This window comes from Mus musculus, chromosome 11 (assembly GCF_000001635.26).
Source record: "Mus musculus strain C57BL/6J chromosome 11, GRCm38.p6 C57BL/6J".
NCBI lineage: Eukaryota > Metazoa > Chordata > Mammalia > Rodentia > Muridae > Mus > Mus musculus.
The window spans coordinates 53,562,980-53,583,622 of NC_000077.6; the positions used below are offsets into that span (position 1 = coordinate 53,562,980).

The following is a 20,643-nucleotide window of genomic DNA, read 5'->3' on the forward strand; positions in this document are numbered from 1 at the left end:
GTTATACATATACCCTTTCCAAACATCACATGTCTGCTCCAGCAAAACATCACATGTCGGCCGGGCAGTGGTGGCATGCCTTTAATCCCAGCACTTGGGAGGCAGAGGCAGGTAGATTTCTTAGTTTGAGGCCAGCCTGATCTACAGAGTGAGTTCCAGGACAGCCAGGGCTACACAGAGAAACCCTGTCTCAAAAAGTCAAAAAAAAAAAAAAAAAAATCACATGTCCTTTCACCAGGCAGCTTCCAGAAAAACACCACGTGTCTGCTCTCAGCAAAACATCCTCTCATGTGTCCCGCTTCAGCAAAAACATCCTCCCAGAAGACAGCTTCCAGAAAACCGTTGCATGACACAGCTGAGTCTAAAGAAACCAGAAATTTCCTTTTCATCCCTTGCTCCACTTTTTCTCCTGCCTTTCTTCCTCTTTGTTTTTTAAACCATTATTACTATTTCATATGTATAAGGGTTTTGTCTGCATGCGTGTCATGGACATGCCTGGTGCCCAAGGAAGCCAGAAGAGAGCACTGGATCCCTTAGAACTGGAGTTACAGTGTGAGTAACCATGTGGAATGAGGATTGAAGCAAGGAACTCTGGGAGAGCAGTCCATGCTATTACCCACTGTATTGTCTCTCCAGACCCTCATTACTTTGTTTGTTTTGTTTTGTTTTTTGTTTTTGTTTGAGACAGATCTTACTGTGCAGCTCTGACCTGGGACTCACTATACATACACACCTAGGCTTGAAGCCACAGGTATCTATCTACCTGTCTCTGCCTCTCCCAAGTTCTGGGTTTGCCACACCTGACCTCCTTTGTCTCCTGGATCTCAGGTTGTCTCAGACATAGCATGGAGCTGAGGATGACCTTGAATTTCCGATTCTCCTGCCTCTGCCCATTTGTGCCAGCTTTGTGTGGTGGTGCTTAGAACGGAACCCAGGGATTCGGGCTAACTAGACAAGGACTCAACCAAGGCACAGTTGTTGCCCCTCGAAGATGTTGTTATGGAAACCGACTCTGAGTATAGTAAGGCATGGAGAGTGTACCACAGTGGTAAGAATCAAGCTCTGGTTTTACTCTAAGGCAGATTCTTTTTTTTTTTTTTTCTTCTCTGTGTGTAGCCCTGGCTGTCCTGGAACTCACTCTGTAGACCAGGCTGGCCTCGAACTCAGAAATCCGCCTGCCTCTGTCTCCCGAGTGCTGGGATTAAAGGCGTGCGCCACCACTGCCCGGCTAAGGCAGATTCTTCAATGGGCTGTGTTGAAGGATTGGGATTGGGGTGGAAGAGAGACACTGGGGTTTGAGCAGAGCAATTGTCAGAATTCTGTTTCTAGTTGAGAGGAGGAAGCCTAGATGGAGCCTTTCTGTGTATATGTGACAGGGATAGTGTGGAGGAAGGGAGGCCAAGAGGACTGGGGAACAGGACTTAAACTTTGACAGAATAAACTTAAAATATCCGTTATGCAACCTAGTGGACTGATGCTCAGGGGAGAGGTTGGGTGGAAGGAGGGTGGATCATTGGTTCTTCTGGGCCAGGTTCTGCACTAGGCTGTGGTGAGACAGGTGAGACTCTGGACTTACTCCAAAGTAGCTCTGTTTTTGCTGGTGGTACAGGAAATAAACTTACAAGCGCAGTCATTCTGGAAGGCCTGCTCCCCATGCTTCTGGATCCGATGTATGATGGCCATTTTTCTTTTATGTTAACTTTTGTATAGTATTAATAATTTGATTTTTTTACACAACCAAAAACCTTTACATCAGTGGAAGGCATTTGAACATAAAGCAATATACTCGAAACGGATTCATTTCAGTCTTTCAGCAAACATTCAAATACTATCTCAGAGAAGTAACACAAAGAGGAAAAACCATCTTAAAGTGTCTAGCCTCAAGAGGCTCGTGGTGGCCTATATAGCTCTGTGTAGTATAGTATGATGTAATGTAACATACATTCAAATGCAGGATCTTACAAGGTAAAATAGGCATAACTAGGAACATGAATTCTGTAGCATAAATTTTTTGCAACCTACTTTTAAGAAGGGTTCAACCTCTCCTCTAGCCTACCACTCAGCAGAGGGAGTGGAAGAGACACGTTATTAGGATGGAGGGAAGTGGACCTGTTCAACGATAGTTCTTTGGAGGTGAGCTTGATCTTCTTGGTCAGCAGATCAGTCCCATAGCAAATACCAAATACAACTCAGCAGCTTCAGACCAGTCCTCTAGGCAGGCAGACACCAACCATGAACCAACAACTACATTCCAGTCCTCTTGGCAGGCAGACACCAATCACGAACCAGCAACTGTAGTTCAATCCTGGAGAAGTTGCCAGGCTTGTCAACCGGCCTGAGGAGAGGCCTTAGACGCAGCAAGCTACCATAGGAACCTTATGAGCAGTTTCTTTGTTGAGTTTCTCTCAGTATCAGAGTTGAGCTCAATGTAAGGCGAACCAATACATGAATGTTGTTAGAGAAGAATATTGAGGTGGAGCAAATCAAACCAGTGCTCTGTGCTCGTCTCCCACTGTCAGCGGGGTCATGTTTCTACTCCTTCATCACAGGTCCTTTCATGAGTTTGCTCTATCCAAACACCCTTTCACCTGTGTCTGCTTCAGGAAAACAGTCTTTCACGTGTTTGCTTTAGCAAGACATCCTTTCACCTTTGTGCCCCAGCAAAACATTGCTTGGCATAACTTTCCAAGGAAACCAGAACTTTCCACTTCAAGACTCATTTAGAATAGAGACATCTTAAAAAAAAAAAAACCAAAAACTTTAGTGGCCAGCAAGATTGCTCAGTGGGTAGATGTGCTTGCCACTAAGTCTGACTACCTCAGCTCCATCAGTGAGGTCACACAGGGAAAGAAGAAGAGGAGACCAACTCCTGAAAGGTGTTCTCTGACCTCCACACATATGAGCTGTGGCATATGCGTATTGGACCATACACTTACATAAATAAGTATAAAACTGTAATGAAAGGATAGGGGGTTGTCATTTATTAGCAACAGCTGTGCAATGGTGGTCTACATGACCATAAGAAATGGGTATTTTACCTTCTCCTACTCAGCATCTTTGAGAAGTAATACAAAACATGTTTCTAATAGTCAAGACTAACTGTGATGTATTGAAGAGGAAGTTTTGAAAGAAGACTTTTTTTTTCTTTTTTTTTGAGACAGGGCTTCTCTGTGTAACCATGGCTGTCCTGGAACTCACTCTGTCAACCAGGCTGCCCTTAAACTCAGAAATCCGCCTGCCTCTGCCTCCCAAGTGCTGGGATTAAAGGGGTGCGCCACCACTGCCCAGCAAAAGAAGACTTTTTTACAATTAAGTATATGTGTGTCTCTATGAGTGGATATATGCATGTGAGTACAGTTCCCACAGAGACCAAAAGAGGGCATGGGATTCCCCTAGAGCTGCAGTTGTGAATGCCTGACCTGAGTGCTGGGACCCTAACTCCAGCCCTTTGCAAGATCAGTATGCATTCTTAACTGCTGAGCCAGTTCTTCAGACCCAAGATGAACATTTTGAATGTTAACACAGAACACACTTTATAATTACTTGCAACTTAAACTCTCCTATAACTTCCGGGTGTGATGAAGATGCCTTTAATGCCAGCACTCGTGAGTCAAAAGATCTCTGTGAGCTCAAGGTCATCCTGGTCTATCCAGTGAGAAACCCCCCCCCCCAAGACAAACCAAAAACAAAACAAACTCTCCCATAACTGAGAAACCCTAAGCAGTTCTGTTGGGCAAATGGCTATTTAGACGGAGCTTCTCCTTTGAGTTAGGTCTCAAACTCCCAACAAATGGTTGAGGTGCCTTTTTCACATATTAAAGCAGACCTGGATGCTCCCAGCATCCCTCAGTCCCTACCTGTTACAGGGTTGGCTGGCATAGTCCACCCCGTGAACCTTCCGGCCCAGGTGCTGAGCTGCCCTTCTGGGGTCCTTCCCTATATAATCCATCCATTTTGACTCTGCTGGTCATTTTCACTTTTTTTCCCCCTTTACCTTCCTGGCCTGTTGGTCTCCTTGGTCTCCGCTCTCTCCTCATATGGCTGGATCAGGGTCCTGTTCATTCAAACTTTTGGTGCAGACAGATAGTAGAGATAAACAGAACCCAACCCCTGATATTCCTCATAAAATAAGGAGTCATCAGAATCTGGTACGCTATTGTCCACTGTTGTTTTCAATATTTGGGACACTGCCAGCGCCGGAAGCTCCTGGCAGTCTGAGCGGGTCAGATGTCCTGGTGGCCTCAACATGAACCAGCTTTACAGAGCAGAGCGATGGCAGCACCCCGCAGGCGTTGCCCCAGTCTAGCGTCCATGGAGATGGACGCGGAAAGGCCTTGCGCATGCGTACTTCAAGAGCCCAGGACACCCGAGATTGGGCGGGGCGAGCTCAGAGTGCGCCTGCGCACTGCCCTCTGTAGCTGTGTGAGCCGCAGTCTCTGGAGCGCTAAGGTGTTGCGGTCGCCTGTGGCCAGCCTCGCCCCCAAACCCGGTGTTGTTGGGCTGCATCCGGAGTGGGGACGTTGGCGGAGCACCGGACGCGGCCACCATGCCGGTGAGGATGGACAGTCGGCCACGGGGGCTTCGGCTCATCGTGTCGGCCCTGCTCGGGGGCGCGGCCGTTGCCATAGAAGCGCGCGGCGGGCGGGGCAGGGTGGCCAGGCCGGGAGGCCTTGGAGGAGAAGGGCGGTGGGGCGGCGGGGCTGGGGTCCGGACGCATCGGGGGCCGCTCGGGACCCGCCCAGTTGCCCCGGAACGCGTTGCATCTCGCCAGGCCTGCTCTGCCAGACAGAAAAGCACCGCGCGGACAGTGGAGGCTTGGTGGCTGCGCGTGGCCACCATGGTCTTGCGGATGCTCGGAACCCCAGAGTCTACGCTCTGGCCCCCTACTTCCCTGGGTATAAGCTGTCATTCCGAGCGGGCACCTTAGCTTATGGTGCAGAATGTAACCTGTAGGTGTCTTTGTGCGAGTATGCGGTGGCGATTTGGTTACCTCCTAGGATTTCACGGATTGTTATCGTGCCATAATAAGGGGGTGGTTGTAAGTCCCATTGGAGAAGACTTGAGCCATGGTAGATTATATATTGGTTATGGGGCCTTCGATGGTTATTTACAGCGTCTGGGCCCTTAGTTCCTACACATTTAAACTTTCCTTCTTGGGGTTTTTATCAAGGCAAAATAAATTAATGCACAGGACACTTGAAGGACAGGGCTTGACATTTAGCACAAAATGCTCAGTGTTTGTTTATATTTATTGCTTTATTGAATAATGAATATTCAACAAAGATTGCGCACTAGCCGTATATATGTTAACTATGCAGGCGGTAAGGTTGTGCTAGGTGTTTTTAATTCAATTTTTATTTTATGTGTATGAGTGTTTGCATGTATGTATGTATGTGCACCACGTGCCAGGGGAAGGAAGAAGAGTGCATGGAATTATTTGGAACTGAAGTTAAAAGCAGTAGTAAGCTGCCATGTGGGTGCTGGAAACTCAGCCCAGGTCCTCTGTAAGGTCCTCTGTAAGTGCTCTTAACCACTGGCCCATCTCTCCAGCCTCATTACCAAAGTTTTGACTTTGGAGAAGAGGTGAAAACCATATACATTTAACAGAGAAAAGACAGCCTTAATAAATGAAGTGAGTAATCTGCATATGGCAGAAATTGGATCTGGTGAATTGGAAAAGGTTTCCATAAAGGAATGCTGGCCTACAGATAACAGATCTACTTTTGTTTTCAAAAGACTTAAATTGCTATATTTGTGAAGTTTCTCAGTTTTAGCAGATGACTAAAATACTTAAAAATGCTTTGAGCCAGCTGGCCAACACTTTGAAAGGTTGAGGGAGGAGGATTTAGAGTTTAAGGCTGGTCGGGCAGTGGTGGCACCTTTAAACCCAGCACTTGGGAGGCAGAGGCTGACGGATCTCTGTGAGTTCAAGGCCAGCCTGGTCTATGGAGTAAGTTCCAGGAGAGCCAAGGCTACACATAGAAATCCTGTCTCAAGTTCAAAGCTATCCTTGGCTTCATAAAGAATTCTAGGCTGCCCCGTGCTTCATGGGACCCAGTATCAGAACAAAACAAAAATACTTTGAGGCAAATAAAAGGATTTTATGGGTTGAATTCAGACCCTTGATTCCTTGTTTGAATCTCAGATGAATATACCATGACAGACATCAGTCAAGGAGCAACCCAGAGTCAAAATGTATTCTTTAAAAGCTCTCTCTCAGAGTCTACTAAATAGAAAAAGCATTTGACCTAGTCAGAGAAGTGTTCCCATGGGAACTGCTGAGCTGAAAACTGAAGGATAAGTAGATGTCACCTAAGTGAAGAAGGGCATGAGGAATGTTCTAGACCGAAGGACTCGAGGAAAGTCCGCAGGGAAGAGGAGATCACGAAACTCTGAGAGGAGGAAGAGTATTTGGTAAAGCCTAGAGGCTTTTCTGTACCTCCTAAACATTTTTGGCTTGTCATCTGGGGAGATTTTTACATGGGGAATAATGTGATTTGATTTGTGTTTACACCATCGTGTAAGAGGGCAGACGGAAGGGTGGTTTAATTAGATTCAGGAGCGAATGTAGGTAGTCGACGAACGAAGGCCCAGGTGATGCTACCTAGCCTAGGGTGATGAAGGCCAAACTGGAGAGAAACATATTCATGGCAGTCCTAGGATCTTTGTCATGTAAAATTTTGACAATCAAAACTTCATATAAACGTTCATAAGACATTTTTCTCTGTATGTCATTGGCCTTCTCCGTCCTTAACTTGTCTTGGGTGGAGAGGAAAGCCGTATATGGAGGTATCACATGGTAAAAATCTTACAGATGCATTCTAGGAAATGAAATTAGATGTCATGGGAGAGCAAGAGACAAGGTCTCACTATATTATATAGGCTGGTCACAAACTCACAGAGATCCATCTGCCTCTGCCTCCAGGAGTTCAGGAGTTCTGGTATCAAAGGTATGTACCACAGCTTCACCTCATAGATTTTTTTTTTAAAAGATTTATTTATTTTATTTATATGAGTACACTGTAGCTATCTTCTGAGGGCATCGGATCCCATGACAGACGGTTGTGAGCCACCATGTGCTTGCTGGGAATTGAATTCAGGACCTCTGGAAGAACAGCCAGTGCTCTTAGCCACTGAGCCATCGCTCCAGTCCGACCTCAGATTCTTAATAAAGCTTGTCAACCACTTCACGCGTGTTTGTTTGTTTGTTTGTTTGTTTTTGTTTGTTTGTTTGTTTTTTCAGGCAGGAACTTCAGCTGTGTGGACTGTTGAGCTAATGCCTGTATACTAACTAGTTCATTTTCTCCACTTGAAGCATTTGCTTCAGATGTAAATTAGAGTTTTTCTCTTCCCTCTTTTGTACTGCAAAAGAAACAGTCTCCATTTGTATACCTATAAACCCTTTCTGTATATGTAGAGATCTTTAATTGCATTTATCGAAGGCTTGTAAAGTCTTAGCACATCCGGGATGCTGAGGTGGAAAAGTAGACTTTTCTAACTATATTTAGAGCAAAAGGAATGTTCTTCTCACTCTTTGTAAACACTGTCTCCACCAGATCAATAAGTCGGAGAAGCCGGAAAGCTGCGATAATGTGAAGGTGGTGGTTAGGTGCCGGCCTCTCAATGAGAGAGAGAAGTCAATGTGCTATAGACAGGCCGTCAGCGTGGATGAAATGAGGGGAACTATCACCGTCCATAAGACCGATTCCTCCAACGAACCTCCAAAGACATTTACTTTCGATACTGTTTTTGGACCAGAAAGTAAACAACTTGATGTGTATAACTTAACTGCAAGACCAATTATTGATTCTGTTCTGGAAGGCTACAATGGTGAGTGACTGTGCAGCTTGCTTTTATTGTTGCATAAGTAATGCCCGGTAAAATCGGTAGTTTACGTATCGCAGCTATGGCTTGATGAGCTATGGTAACATAGACGGTTGTGAGGCCTCACCCAGGTCCTGTTCTAGAACACTAATATCACCCTGCAGCGCTCCTTTCCACCCTCTTGCAGCTCCCACCTGCGTCCATTGACCTGCCATGGCGTCACTGTAGTTTTGTCCTTTTGAAAACGCATTTAAATGATGCCACGAAATGCCATCTTATGTGTAGGAGTATATTGCCTTCATGTAGGTCTGTGCTTGTTCCATATGCTTACAGTGGAGGTCAGAGAGGGTGGGCAGTCCTGGGACTGGAGTTCCAGGGTTTTGAGCCACCATGTAGGTGCTGGTGCTGAGAATCCAACCTGGGGCCTCAAGAGAGCAGCCACTGCTCTTAACTACTGAGCCACCTCTCCAGCCCATAAAATGCTACCTTTTAAAAAGCAGTTTTCTTTCTCTTTGTGTAATGTTTTGAACTTACCTGACTTCATCAGTAACTTCGTGACTTGAGAAAAAAAAAAAGATGTATTTATTCTTATATATGTGTATGAGTAAGTGTTTGCCTGTAAGTATGTGGACCATGTGCGTGCCTGGTGCCCTCCGAGGTCATAAGAAGGCTTTGGATTTGTGAGCCACCATGTGGGTTCTAGGAACTGTATCTATGTCCTCTGGAAAAGTGTAAAGGCTTTAAATTGCCGAGCCATCTCTCCAGCCCCTATCTTATTTTATTTTATTTTGGATGGTTGGTTTTGTTTTGTTTTTTTAAAGATGGTTTCTCTCTGTAGCTCTGGCTGTCTTTTGTAGATCAGGCTGACCTCAAGAGGTCTCCCTATCTTCCTGCCTTTGCCTCCAGGTGCTGGGAGTGTGTGTGTGTGTGTGTGTGTGTGTGTGTGTGTGTGTGTGTTTTAACTGCTGAATTGTGTTGCTTGCCACTGCACCTAGTTTTTGTGTATGTGTGTGTGTTTTAACTGCTAAATTGTGTTGCTTTATTGAGTCAGGTTCTCATATATTCCAGGTTGAATAACCTTAAATTTGTTAGTAGTTGAGGCTATCCTTAAACTCTTGAACTCCTTCCTGCTTCTCTAGCCTCCACTTCTGAACTGTATTCCATTGAATATGTGTAACACACTGCCCATTTACCAGTGGATTGAAGTCTAGATTTTTGTTAGATAAATAATGCTGCTGTATGCCTTTGTAAAGATGTAAAGTTTGTCTTGGATAGCTACCTAGAAACTGGATTGTCAAATGGTAAGAGAGAGAGTGTGTGTGTGTGTGTGTGTGTGTGTGTATCTCCAGTTGCTCCAGCATTGTGCCTTTGATTTCAGCACTTGGGAGCAGAGGCAGGCAGATCTCTGAGTATAAAATAGTGTTTAAATCCTCGATTGACAGAGAGTATTGAGTCTTCCGTTTCATTACCATGACTATGTCTTGCTCGCTTAAACTCTTTCACTTCTTTTAATAGTTTTACATTATTCTTACGAACTTAAGAAATTCCTTATGTGGGGACATGTGAGCCCCAGCATGGTATTCACGTAGCAATCAGAAGACACTTGGGGGAGTCATTCCTGCCTTCCTGGAATCAAACTCAGTGTCTTACCTACTCAGCCATCTCTCTTGCCAACTTCTTGGCATTTTGTCATGAATAGAATTTTCTGCATAATTTTATATTGGAATTAAGTATTGTTATTAATACACAGAAGTACATTTGATTTTAAAATAATTTTTATTAAGTTAAAATTTTAAGTGACATAAATCCACTCATCGTTTACAGTATAGGATTAATATTTCCAGTGGATCACGGGGTACAGACTGCCACCACCTCCTGTTGTTAGACTGTTTCCAGCAACCCAAGAGGGAATTTGAATTTCAGTCACTTCAGTCCGCTCAACACCACTGCTCTGTTGGAGTTTCCTGCTCTGGCATTTCATAAAAGTGGCTCACATTCCGCATAGTCTTTTATCTGACTTCTTTCATTAAGCACAGTGTTTTCTGTGCTCATTCTTACGTAGAGTGTATCAGTATTCAATTCACTCATTCATTCATTCATTCATTTATTCATTCATGTCATCACCAAATAGTATTCCCGTGTATAGATACTTTTTGTTTGTACATTCATCTGTTGAACATTTGGGCTGTTGTTACTTTCTAGCTAACTATTAGGAGTAATGTTTAGCATATTCTTGTACAAGCTTTTAGCTTTTCTGAACATATACACCTAGGAGTGGAGTTGCTGAGTCATGGGTTTACTTTCTTTGACCTTTTGAAGAACTGCCAACGTATATTTCACAGTGACATCACCATTTCACATTCCTACCAGCAACGTAAGCGGTCCAGTTTCTCCGCTCCCTTCCCAGCATCTGTTACCATCATTTTGGTATTAGCATCCCAAAGACACAAAGTCCTGTCTCATATCAACCTCATTTCTGCAACCTTGCTAAACTTAAAAATTCTTGTCACATTTCTGTGTTTGCCCCAGGTTAGCGGGTGGAAATCAAAATCTAGACCTTTATGCTTTAAAAAAAAATTCTCCAGGATTTTCTACATGCATAATTACATTGTCTGCCAGTAAAGACAGCTTTTACTTTTCTTTGCAGTCTTTTGCCTTTAATTTACTTTTGTTGCCCGAAACCCTGGCCAGAAAATTCAATAAATGTAGAGCATAATTGGAGAGAGCAAGTGCCCTGCTCCTGCTTTGACTGTGAATCTCATGTTAGCTGTAGGTTCCCACACACATTCTCAGCCAGACTGAGGAAGCACCTCCCTTCTAGTTCAGTTTGCTCACAGGTGTTTGTTTTGCTTATCTGTCTGTCTGTCCTTTCTTGCAGGAATGTAATATTACGTATTTTCAAATGCAGTTTTGTTCTTTTGAAGTTTGTCACTAGGTTTTTATAAGTGACGCCAGCTTTGTCACTTAGTCATGAATTATTATTCTTTTCAAATATTGTTACATTTGATTTGCCAAATTATTATTCAAAATTTTTGTGTTCACGAGAGATATAAAACACAGTTTTCTGGAAATGTCTTTTTCTAGTTTGAGTATCCGGATGATGCTAGTTTGTTTTCTTGTTTTCTCTCTTGGTTTTTGAGACAGGGTTCCTCCGTGTCATTTCTCTTTGGCTTTGTCTCTGTTTTATTTTCTGCTTGTTTGTTTGAAACAGGGACTCTCCCTCCATTTCCTGGCTGTCCTGGAACTCACCCTATAGACCAGGCTGTCCTGGGACTCACAGAGATTCACCTGCCTTGCCTCTGCATGCCGGAATTAAAGGCAACAGTTGTCATTTTAATCAGGAAGGGTTTCTCTGTTCTTGAAGCTCCAATAACCTTTCTCACCCCTTCATGATGATCCGAGTCTTCCCTTCCCTGCCTAGGCTGACTAGAAGTTTATACTTTGGCTATTTTTCACTTTTCTTGTGTTGTCTCATATTTTCTGTCCTTTTTGTTGTTGTTATGATTTTATTTGCTTCTTTTTTCTGACTTTGGATTTGCTCTTTCTGTTTTATTTTCTGTTTGTTTATTTGAAATGGACTTTATGTAGCCCAGGCTGTCCTAGAACTTGCTATGTAGACCAACCTGGCCTAGAACTGAGACTCTTCTGCCTTCCAAGTACTGGGATTAAAGGCATGCGGCACTGCTATGCCTGGCCTCTGTTTTTTTTAAGGTGGGAACTGGGGTCAGGGTTTGGAGACTTTTCACCCTCCCCATAGAGAAGTTTAGTGACATGCCCCGCTCCCACCCACTCACTGCTTCAGTGTCATCTAAAAGACTTCCATATACAGACCATGATTTCACTTACATCCATTTCAGAGTGCTTTCTGTTTTACTGTGTGTGTGTGTGTGTGTGTGTGTTCGTGCACATTTATGTATTTGCACCTTCATGTGTGTGCCCGTGTGCCTGGGACCCTCTGCCCACACCTGCCCAGTGCTTGATCCAAGCCCTTGCCACCACCTCTGGCTTTTTATGTTGTGATAGAACTCAGGTCCTTGTGCCTGTGTGGCAAGCACTTTACCAGTTGACCTGTCTGTCCCCGGCGCCTTGGTGGCCTCTGACCCTCTCCCTGTGTGTGTTATTAGATGTCTTGAGGTTGTCCCAGACGTTCTTCTTTAGATTCTTGCCAAATTTCACTTTAGCAAACGAACTTCATGGGATTAGAGTCTTACGAGGTTTATGGAGACTTGTTTTCTTCCTGGAATGTCATTTATCATTGAATGCTTTATGTGTATTTGAAAAGGTTGTGTGTTCTGCTGTTGGGGCAGAGGTGCTAACCTCTTTTAGTCAGTTGGTTTGCTGGTATGTTCAGCTCTTCTATCAATTATTGAGAAATTTCTGAGTACATTTTCGGAATTTGCCTTTTTTAGAAACAATTTTTTTAAAAAAGTTTATGTATGTTTCAGACACACCAGAAGAGGGCATCAGATCTTATTTCAGATGGTTGTGAGCCACCATGTGGTTGCTGGGAATTGAAGGACCTCTGGAAGAGCAGTCAGTGTTCCTAACCGCAGAGCCATCTCTCCAGCACCCCCCCCCCCCCACTTTCTTTTAGACAGCATTTAACTCTGCACCCTGGTGGCCTTGAGCCCAGTGCTGGGGTGAGTAACCGTGTGGACTACCTTGCTGTGCTTCCCATTTCTTCCTTCCATTTTGGAGCTCTGTGAGAAGGAGTAGAGATGGTTAGGATTTTTTATTATCTTGGTGACTTTTTTATTGTGAAGTTATTCTTTCTGGTTTGGGGTATCTGCATTTGAGTAATGTAAGCATAATCTTTGCACAATGCACATAAATTTCACTCCAACAACTCAGCTAGACAATTAAGGAGGATCCGCCACCAAAGGGCCCTGCTCTCTCTGCAGCCCTCTCCTCAGACTCTAGTGTCGCTCTGGGGATCCCATAGGAAGTCGGCTGCTCTCTACCTGTGTCCCTCTCTGGTTCTGTGACTTGGACTTGTTCTTTACCAAGCTCTGTGTTTGACCCCATGCAGGAGGCATCAGCCTGGCTGCTGTAGGCTGAGGGATCCGGGTGAGTGAGGCCCAGCCTCAGCCCTCAGGTGAGACTGAAGAGCCTGCAGAAGCCTCCCACTCGTACACCCACCAAGGCCCCCGCCAGTTCCTGGCTTTCAGTAGAAGAGAGTTTCCTCAGGGTGTCAGGAACATGGACACATGAATTTCATTTGTTTTTTTGTTTTTCTCTCTACATAGCCCTGGCTATCCTAGAACTCACTGTGTAGACTAGGCTGGCCTTTAAAATCACAGAGAGCCACCTGCCTCTGCCTCCTGTCTGCTAGTGCTACAGGTGTATGCTACCACACCTGAATTAGAATGTTTTTTTAACTAATTGTTTTGAAAACTGTTGCTTTCGGGGGTTTTTTCTACTTTCAATTCTAGCCAGGATGGCTAATAGAGTCCTTGATACTCAATCTTGCTTGGAATCAAAAGTGTTCCTGCTGTAATTTTGAGTTAACAGAATAAATACTGTGAAGAATGGTGTATTAGTCAGGGTTCTCTAGAGTCACAGAACTTATGGGTAGTCTTTATATAGTAAAGGAATTTATTGATGACTTACAGCCTGCAGTCCAACTCCCAACAATGGTCAGTAGTAGCTGTGAATGGAAGTCCAAGGATCTAGCAGTTGCTCAGTCCCACAGGGCAAGCAGGCAAAGAAGAAAAAGAGCCTTCCTTCTTCCAATGTCTTTATGTAGTCTCCAGCAGAAGGTGTAGCTCAGATTAAAGGTGTGTACCACCACCACACCTTTAATCCCAGATGACCTTGAACTCAGAGATCTCCCTGTCTTAATCTTCTGGAATTCATAACCACTATGCCTCAAGATCTCCATGCCAAGATCCAGGTCAGAAACTTCTATCTCCCAGCCTCCAGATAAGGGTCACTGGGGAGCCTTCCAAATCTGGATTGTAGTTCATTCCAGATAGAGTCAAGTTGACAACCAGGAATAGCCACTACAAGTGGTGTTTGACTGTTAGGACTTTGTACCTGTTTTCCATTGTCTTGTGCTGACTCTAGAAATTGTGGTAAGCGTAGGACAATTTGGAAGAGATAATACTTAGGAATGATGGAATACAGTGCAATTCATTCTCCATTACTGATGTAATCTTGGTGTAATGTTTAGGATTTGCAAGGGTAGTTACTAATCTTTACCTGTTTTAAAATAGTGTAGTTAGATTCAGTGATGCATGCCTATACCAGCTACTTGGAAGGCCAAGATAGGAGGATCCCCTAAGCCAGGAGTTCAAGATTGGCCTGGGAAACATAGCAAGACCCTACATCAAGAAATAATAATAGACTGTATTTTTAGTTCAGTTTTAGGTTCACAGCAAAATCAACAGCAAAGTATAGACCTCTCTGATGGAACCCAATGTAGTGTGTGCAGAGCATTCTCAGTGCAGCTGTCCCCGACAGAGCTAAACGCATTGAAGCCGGTGGACTGGGATGCCATACTGTTGTCTCTCAGAACCTGTCATCCATATTCAGGTCCACTCTGCAGAGTCCTGGCCAGCCACTCTAGCTCTCTAACTCGCCACATCTCCACAGTGTCCTGGCACTTGGCGCCACAGTGATCTGGAGGCCGCAGCTCTGACAGGATGGTCACACTGGCTTCACCGTGAGCTAGTGTGATCAGGGTCCTTTGAGTCTCTGCTCTCTGTGGGTCCATCCTCAGTTTCCATCTCTTTCTCCCATCCTGGGTCTTCAGTTCCTAGGAGTCTCCCTCCGTCCTCCTCGCCACCTTCTGGTTCTTGGACCTTTTGAATCTTCATGTAAGCTCTCCTCTTGTGGAAAGAATTTCCTGATCTCTCTTCTTCCTTCTCTGCCACCCGCTACCTGGTTTATGTTCGTACTTCTGTCTCGATTTGTTTCTCCACCATAAGACCAGGGTTTGTATTCGCCCTATTTGTCACTTTGTCCTTGATGCCTGGTCCCGTGTCATGCTTAGGTATGTGTGGGGAGTACTTGTTAAATGGGTAGGTACATTTAAGAAGTATGAGTCATAACCAGTTGCCTATAGTAATGATACTTTTCTAGTTAATAGTATTTTACAACTGCTACTTTAGACCGTTTCTTTTAAAATAGTGAATTATTTTAGGATTAAAAAGAAGAAAATACCATTTTATCAATATTCTCAACCAGGTATGTGTTGATTACTTGATGTTAGTAGCTTCCTTTGATTCTTACTGTTGATGTGTGGAGCAAGTCATCTCACTCTTGTTTTATCTCTGGTAAGTTAATCTAAGGTCAAATGGCTAAAGAGTTCCAGGTGTGATGGACTCAGACCGCTGCTCCTGCTCTGAGGTCTGCGCTGCAGTCTTTTGCTGTGTTTTACTGCCTCCAATTTAATCTCTTAGAATTAATTACAACATGAATTTTCTTTTCTTTTCTTTTCTTTTCTTTTCTTTTCTTTTCTCTTCTGTTCTCTTCTTTTCTCTTCTCTCCTGTCCTGTCCTGTCCTGTCCTATCTTTTCTTTTTTATTTTTTTGAGACAGGATTTCACTGTGTACCCCTGGCCGGCCTGTAACTCACTATGTAGACCAGTCTGGCCTCAAAATCTCAGAAACCCATTTGCCTCTCACCATGCCCAGACATGTAAGAATTTTGCATTTAGGGCTTAGGATACTTTATAAAGATTATTAGGGGTGTTTTGTTGATCATGGTGCTTTAACAACATTTTGCTTATTTGGCATAACACCTATTATACATGTTGGTACTAAAGGCCAAACATATACTAGAATATGTTTTTGTTTAATTTTTTTAAAGATAGAGTCTTACTATGTAGCCCAGGCTGCCCTAGAATGTTCCATATAGCCCAGGATACCCTCAAACTTGCAGTGACCTCCCACCTCTTCCTGTCTACTGCTGGGATTATAGATCTGTGCCATTGTGCCCAGGTGTAGAATGCAGTTTTAATTCAGGGAATATGATACATAACAGTGTCAGAAGCCTAATCAGACTGCAGAAGTAACCGATGGTCTGCACCATTTTCAGGGACCATCTTTGCATATGGACAGACTGGGACAGGCAAGACTTTCACCATGGAAGGCGTTCGAGCAGTACCGGGGCTCAGAGGGGTCATCCCCAACTCATTTGCTCACATATTTGGTCACATCGCAAAAGCAGAGGGCGACACAAGGTAAGAGTGCTTCCGTTTCCTAATAGTGAGAGGTTCCGACTGGAAAGACTTAGAGGCATGGAAATTATAACCACTTTTCAGACATTGAGTGTTCCACCATTGTCCTTACAGGTTTTTGGTTCGAGTGTCATACTTGGAGATATATAATGAAGAAGTTCGAGACCTTTTGGGTAAAGATCAGACCCAGAGGTTAGAGGTAAGGATGGAATTAGAGTTAAAATAAAAATCGGAATAGAATGCCTGCCAAATTAAGGTTCTTTTTCTATAAAAGGTGCTTTTAAAACCCACTGCATATGTCAGTGCAGTCCCGTTTGAGCATAAGTCACCAAAGCGTGGCTGCTGAGTCGGGTTAGAACTGTGATAGATGCCCTGTTCCTTTCACCAGCTTGTCCCTGAATCCATTCCCAAGTGCTCAGCAGGTAAAGGGGCTTGCCGCTGAGCCTTGCCGCTGAGCCTTGCCGCTGAGCCTGAGCACCTGAGTTTGATCCCTGAGACCACAGGGTGGAAGGAGAGAACCATGAATTCTTTCCTTGGACTGTCCTGTATTTTCTTTGTGGTCCCATTACAAATAATTTTGTGTGTGGGCTTCCCTTGTATGTTCTTAGGCTTTGTCACCTCTGTGAGTGGAGGTGCGGTTCATAACTGTACCCCACCATATACCCCTGGGTGACAGTGGATACTCTGAGTATCTGGAACGCTTACCGTTATAAAAGTCTTAGGCATGACTTTTGTATTTTAGGTTAAAGAAAGGCCTGATGTGGGAGTATATATCAAAGACTTATCAGCATATGTAGTCAACAACGCTGACGACATGGATAGAATCATGACTCTAGGCCACAAAAACCGTGAGTGTGCTGTGTTACCGTGATGGGACGCCTGTCTGAGGGCTGGTCGAGAGTGTGCTGTGTTACCGTGATGGGACGCCTGTCTGAATGCTGGTCCAGAAGCAGATAAGATGGCTTTTGCCCTATAGAGGTTGAAGTTTAGTCTTTTATTTTATTATTATTAGTTATTGGTTTTGTTTTGTTTTTGGGAGACAGTGTTTCTCTGTGTAGCCTTGTTTATCTTGGAACTTGCTCTGTAGACCAGGCTGGCCTTGAACTCACCTAGATCCACCTACCTCTGCTTCCTCAGTGCTGAGATTAAAGGCGTGTGCCACCACTGCCTGTCGAATGTTTTTGTTTTAAGACCACTCATTTTATTATTATCTAGGAAATATATCTGAACGAACAGTAGTAGTGCAGATTGTTTTTCATACTGATTAAGTTTCTTTTTGTGACAGTCTTTTAAAAAATATTTTTATTTTATGTGTATTTTTAAAAAGATTTATTTATTTATTTTTATGTATGTTAGTACACCGTAGCTGTACAGATGGTTGTAAACTTTCATGTTGTTGTTGGGAATTGAAATTTTAGGACTTCTGCTCATTCCGGTCAACTCCGATGATCAGCCCTGCTTGCTCCAGTCAACCCTGCTCACTCCAGTCAATTCGCTTGCTCAGTCCCTGTTTGCTCCGGCCCAAAGATTTATTTATTATTATACATGGTACACTGTAACTGTCTTCTGACACACCAGAAGAGGGCATCAGACCTCATTTTGGGTGGTTGTGAGCCACCATGTGGTTGCTGAGATTTGAACTCAGGACCTTCAGAAGAGCAGTTAGTGCTCTTAACCGGCTGAGCCATCTCGCCAGCCCGTCCTTTATGTGTATGAATGTTTTGCCTGCATGTATGTAAGTGCACCACATGTATGCAGTGCCCACAAAGGACAGAAGAGGGCATCAGATCTCCTGGAATTGGAGTTACAGACAATTGTGATGAGTTATGTGGGTTCTGGGAACCAAACCCAAGTCTGCTGGAAGAAAAGTCAACACTCTGTAACTGCAGAGGCATCTCTCCAGCCTCTTTGCTTGTTTGTTTGTTTGTTTGTTTGTTTGTGACAGGCTTTCTCTGTATACCCTTGGCTGTTTGGTTGGCCTCGAACTCACAGATCCTCCTGCCTTTACCTCCCAAGTGCTGGTATTAAACACGCGTACCACCAAGCACTCCAGTCTCTAATAGTGCCAGTCTTTGAAGTAGTTTTGCTAGTTAATTTTTTTTTTGTTTTGTTTTCAAGACAGGTATCTCTGTGTAGCCCTGGCTGCCCTAGAACTCACTGTGTAGACCAAGCTGGCCTCAAACTCAGAAATCCACCTGCCTCTGCCTGTGAATGCTGGGATTAAAGGCATACACCACCATCACCACTACTGGGCAAGTTAAGTTTGGTAGCACTTTGACTGAACACTTATCGAGTAGGAGGTGCTTTTGCTGTGTGCTTTATGGGAATGATTGCTTATTGCTTAGTCTACCCTGGAGTCCATGGTGATTTGGGAGAGTGAGACATAGTTTAAATGCCATCTCTAAGGTCATAGAATTGCCAAGTGGTAGGACGAGTGAGTGAACCTAGGCTCTCTGTCTGAATTAGTTGGAATCTATACTGTTTCACTTCTGTTGAAAAGAAAAGCAAAATTAAATAACATTTTCACTTTCTAGTAATTGTTTTAGATTTTTCTTCTAGAGAAGAAACATTTTACCAGGTATAATGGCTTATACCTTTAATATAAGTATTTAGGAGGTAGAGGCAGGTGGACCTCTGAGTTTGAAGCCAGTCTTGTCCACATAGGAGTTTTAGGCCAGTCAGAGCTATCTTGCCCAGGATGGCCTCAAACTTGTAATCCTCCTGCCTCAGTCTCCTATATACTAGGATTACAAAAAATGAACCTCTGTCCTGTTTTAGCATGTGTTAAGATGTTTGTTTTTGTTTTTAGACACAGTCTCACACATAGCTCTGGCTGGCCTGGAACTTGATAGTAGGTGAAGCAGGTTCACAGAGATGCACTGGCTTCTGCCTCCTGAGCGCTGGGATTCAAGGCATGTGCCATCAGGCCCAGATCTTAGTGTCGTGAAAAGTTCCTGTGGTGTTGGCCTCTTTTGATGTTAATGGCTGTGGATTTGCCTCATATCTTCAGTGGCTGCTTAGTAACTTAGCTCTCCCAGAGTAGAGTGACAGCCTTGTACCAGGTCTTCCTGCTACTCACCCTTTCAAACGGTATTGCGCTGATTCTCCCTGCAACACCTGATGCGTGTGTGCAAGTCACTCTGTAGTTTGGAGTCCCAAACATAATTCTCTAAGGAGGGTTGAGTCATCAGCAGGGTGTTGTTGTTGTTGTTGTTAGGGTTTTTTTTTTTTTTTTTATCTAAATACCTTTTTTTCTTTTATTAGATATTTTCTTTATTTACATTTCAAATGTTATCCCCTTTCCTAGTTTCCCCTCCAAAAATCCTCTATCCCCTTCCCTGCTCCCCAGTCCACCCACTCCCGATTCCTGGCCCAGGCATTCCCCTACACTGGGGCATAGAACCTTCACAGGAGCAAGGGCCTCTTCTCCCATTGCTGACCGAGTAGGCCATCCTCTGCTACATATGCAGCTGGAGCCATGAGTCCCACCATGTGTTTTCTTTGATTGGTGATTTAGTCCCAGGGAGCTCTGGGGTACTGGTTAGGTCATATTGTTGCTCCTCCTAGGGGGCTGCAGACCCCTTCAGCTCCTTGGTACTTTCCTCTAGCTGGCTGTGAGCATCCACTTCTGTATTTGTCTGGCACTGGCAGAGCGTGGTTTTTTTGTTTTTTTGTGATGTAATCTTTTTTTCCCCAATAGAGAAGGTCTTGCTGTGTTGCTGAGGCGGCCTGGGTCACCTGAGTTGACATGCCCTCCTGCTTTAGGCTCTTAAGTAGACACTACTATGTTCAGTTTCATAGATAGTTACAATCTTTAAATTATAGTATTTTGGAGTGAAGTACAGAATTTTATGCTGTGATTATGTTATAATGTTAGTACTTTATAGATACTTTGGTTATAGTGTGAATTATAAAAGAAGTATACAATGGCCAAAATAACCTGTGGTTAATAGATATAATCAGTGGCTTTGACTGTGATGAAACCACGCATTTTAAATGTTCTGGATATTTAATGAGTTAAGCTGCTCTCTGGGCTGAGGATAGCTCAGGTGGTACCGTGCTTACTTAACATAAAGCCCTTGCTCAATTCCCTGTACTGCATAAGATAGGCCTGGTGGTAGTCAAGAGGTAGAGGTAGGAGACCAAAGTTTAAGGGTTGCCTGGGCTATAGCACACCCTGTCTAAACAAACAAAGTGACATAAGGGCATTGCGTTAACATTGTTTCTTTTCTTTGTTAAAGGTTCTGTCGGTGCGACTAATATGAACGAGCACAGCTCCCGATCCCACGCCATCTTTACAATTACTATAGAGTGCAGTGAGAAAGGCGTGGACGGGAACATGCACGTCAGGATGGGCAAGCTCCACCTTGTGGATCTGGCTGTAAGTACCAGATGCTACTTAAGTTCTTCTCTGGGGTCCAATGGCCTGTTAATAAAAATTAACTCAGAGGTTACATGTATAGTTACATGAAATTTCAAAGTGCTTATTATTATGGGATATCTAAAAGTATCATTATGTCACACACCATCAACATCTGTCAATCCCTCGCCAGGCTTTTTTTGTCTATTCTTACTCACTTCTTCCCTCTTTATTTTGAAGTGAATTTCAGATGTCATATGAGATATTTTAAATTACT

The 20,643-nt window shown here is 43.8% G+C and overlaps 1 protein-coding gene and 1 long non-coding RNA gene across 7 annotated transcripts in view; one reads left to right on the forward strand and one right to left on the reverse strand.

Annotated features, from left to right (window-relative positions):
* Positions 1 to 1,674: 1,674 nt before the first annotated feature.
* A430108G06Rik (RIKEN cDNA A430108G06 gene) lies at positions 1,675 to 4,334 on the reverse strand. Its single transcript, NR_168001.1, has 2 exons — positions 3,858 to 4,334; positions 1,675 to 2,735 (listed from the first exon to the last, which is right to left on the reverse strand). It is a non-coding gene; the product is annotated as an RIKEN cDNA A430108G06 gene (long non-coding RNA).
* Kif3a (kinesin family member 3A) overlaps positions 2,722 to 20,643 on the forward strand; it is a 38,548-nt gene continuing 20,626 nt past the window's right edge. For 3 of the 6 annotated variants that reach the window (XM_006532325.4, XM_006532328.4, XM_006532326.4), the window contains exons 1-6: positions 2,722 to 4,552; positions 7,557 to 7,830; positions 15,865 to 16,009; positions 16,121 to 16,205; positions 16,749 to 16,854; positions 20,248 to 20,387. In XM_006532325.4, coding sequence (XP_006532388.1) covers positions 4,547 to 4,552; positions 7,557 to 7,830; positions 15,865 to 16,009; positions 16,121 to 16,205; positions 16,749 to 16,854; positions 20,248 to 20,387 — 756 coding nt within the window. In that variant the 5' untranslated portion in view covers positions 2,722 to 4,546. The remainder of the gene's footprint in view (positions 4,553 to 7,556; positions 7,831 to 15,864; positions 16,010 to 16,120; positions 16,206 to 16,748; positions 16,855 to 20,247; positions 20,388 to 20,643) is intronic. The other 3 variants (NM_008443.4, NM_001290806.1, NM_001290805.1) reach the window with 1 other exon arrangement.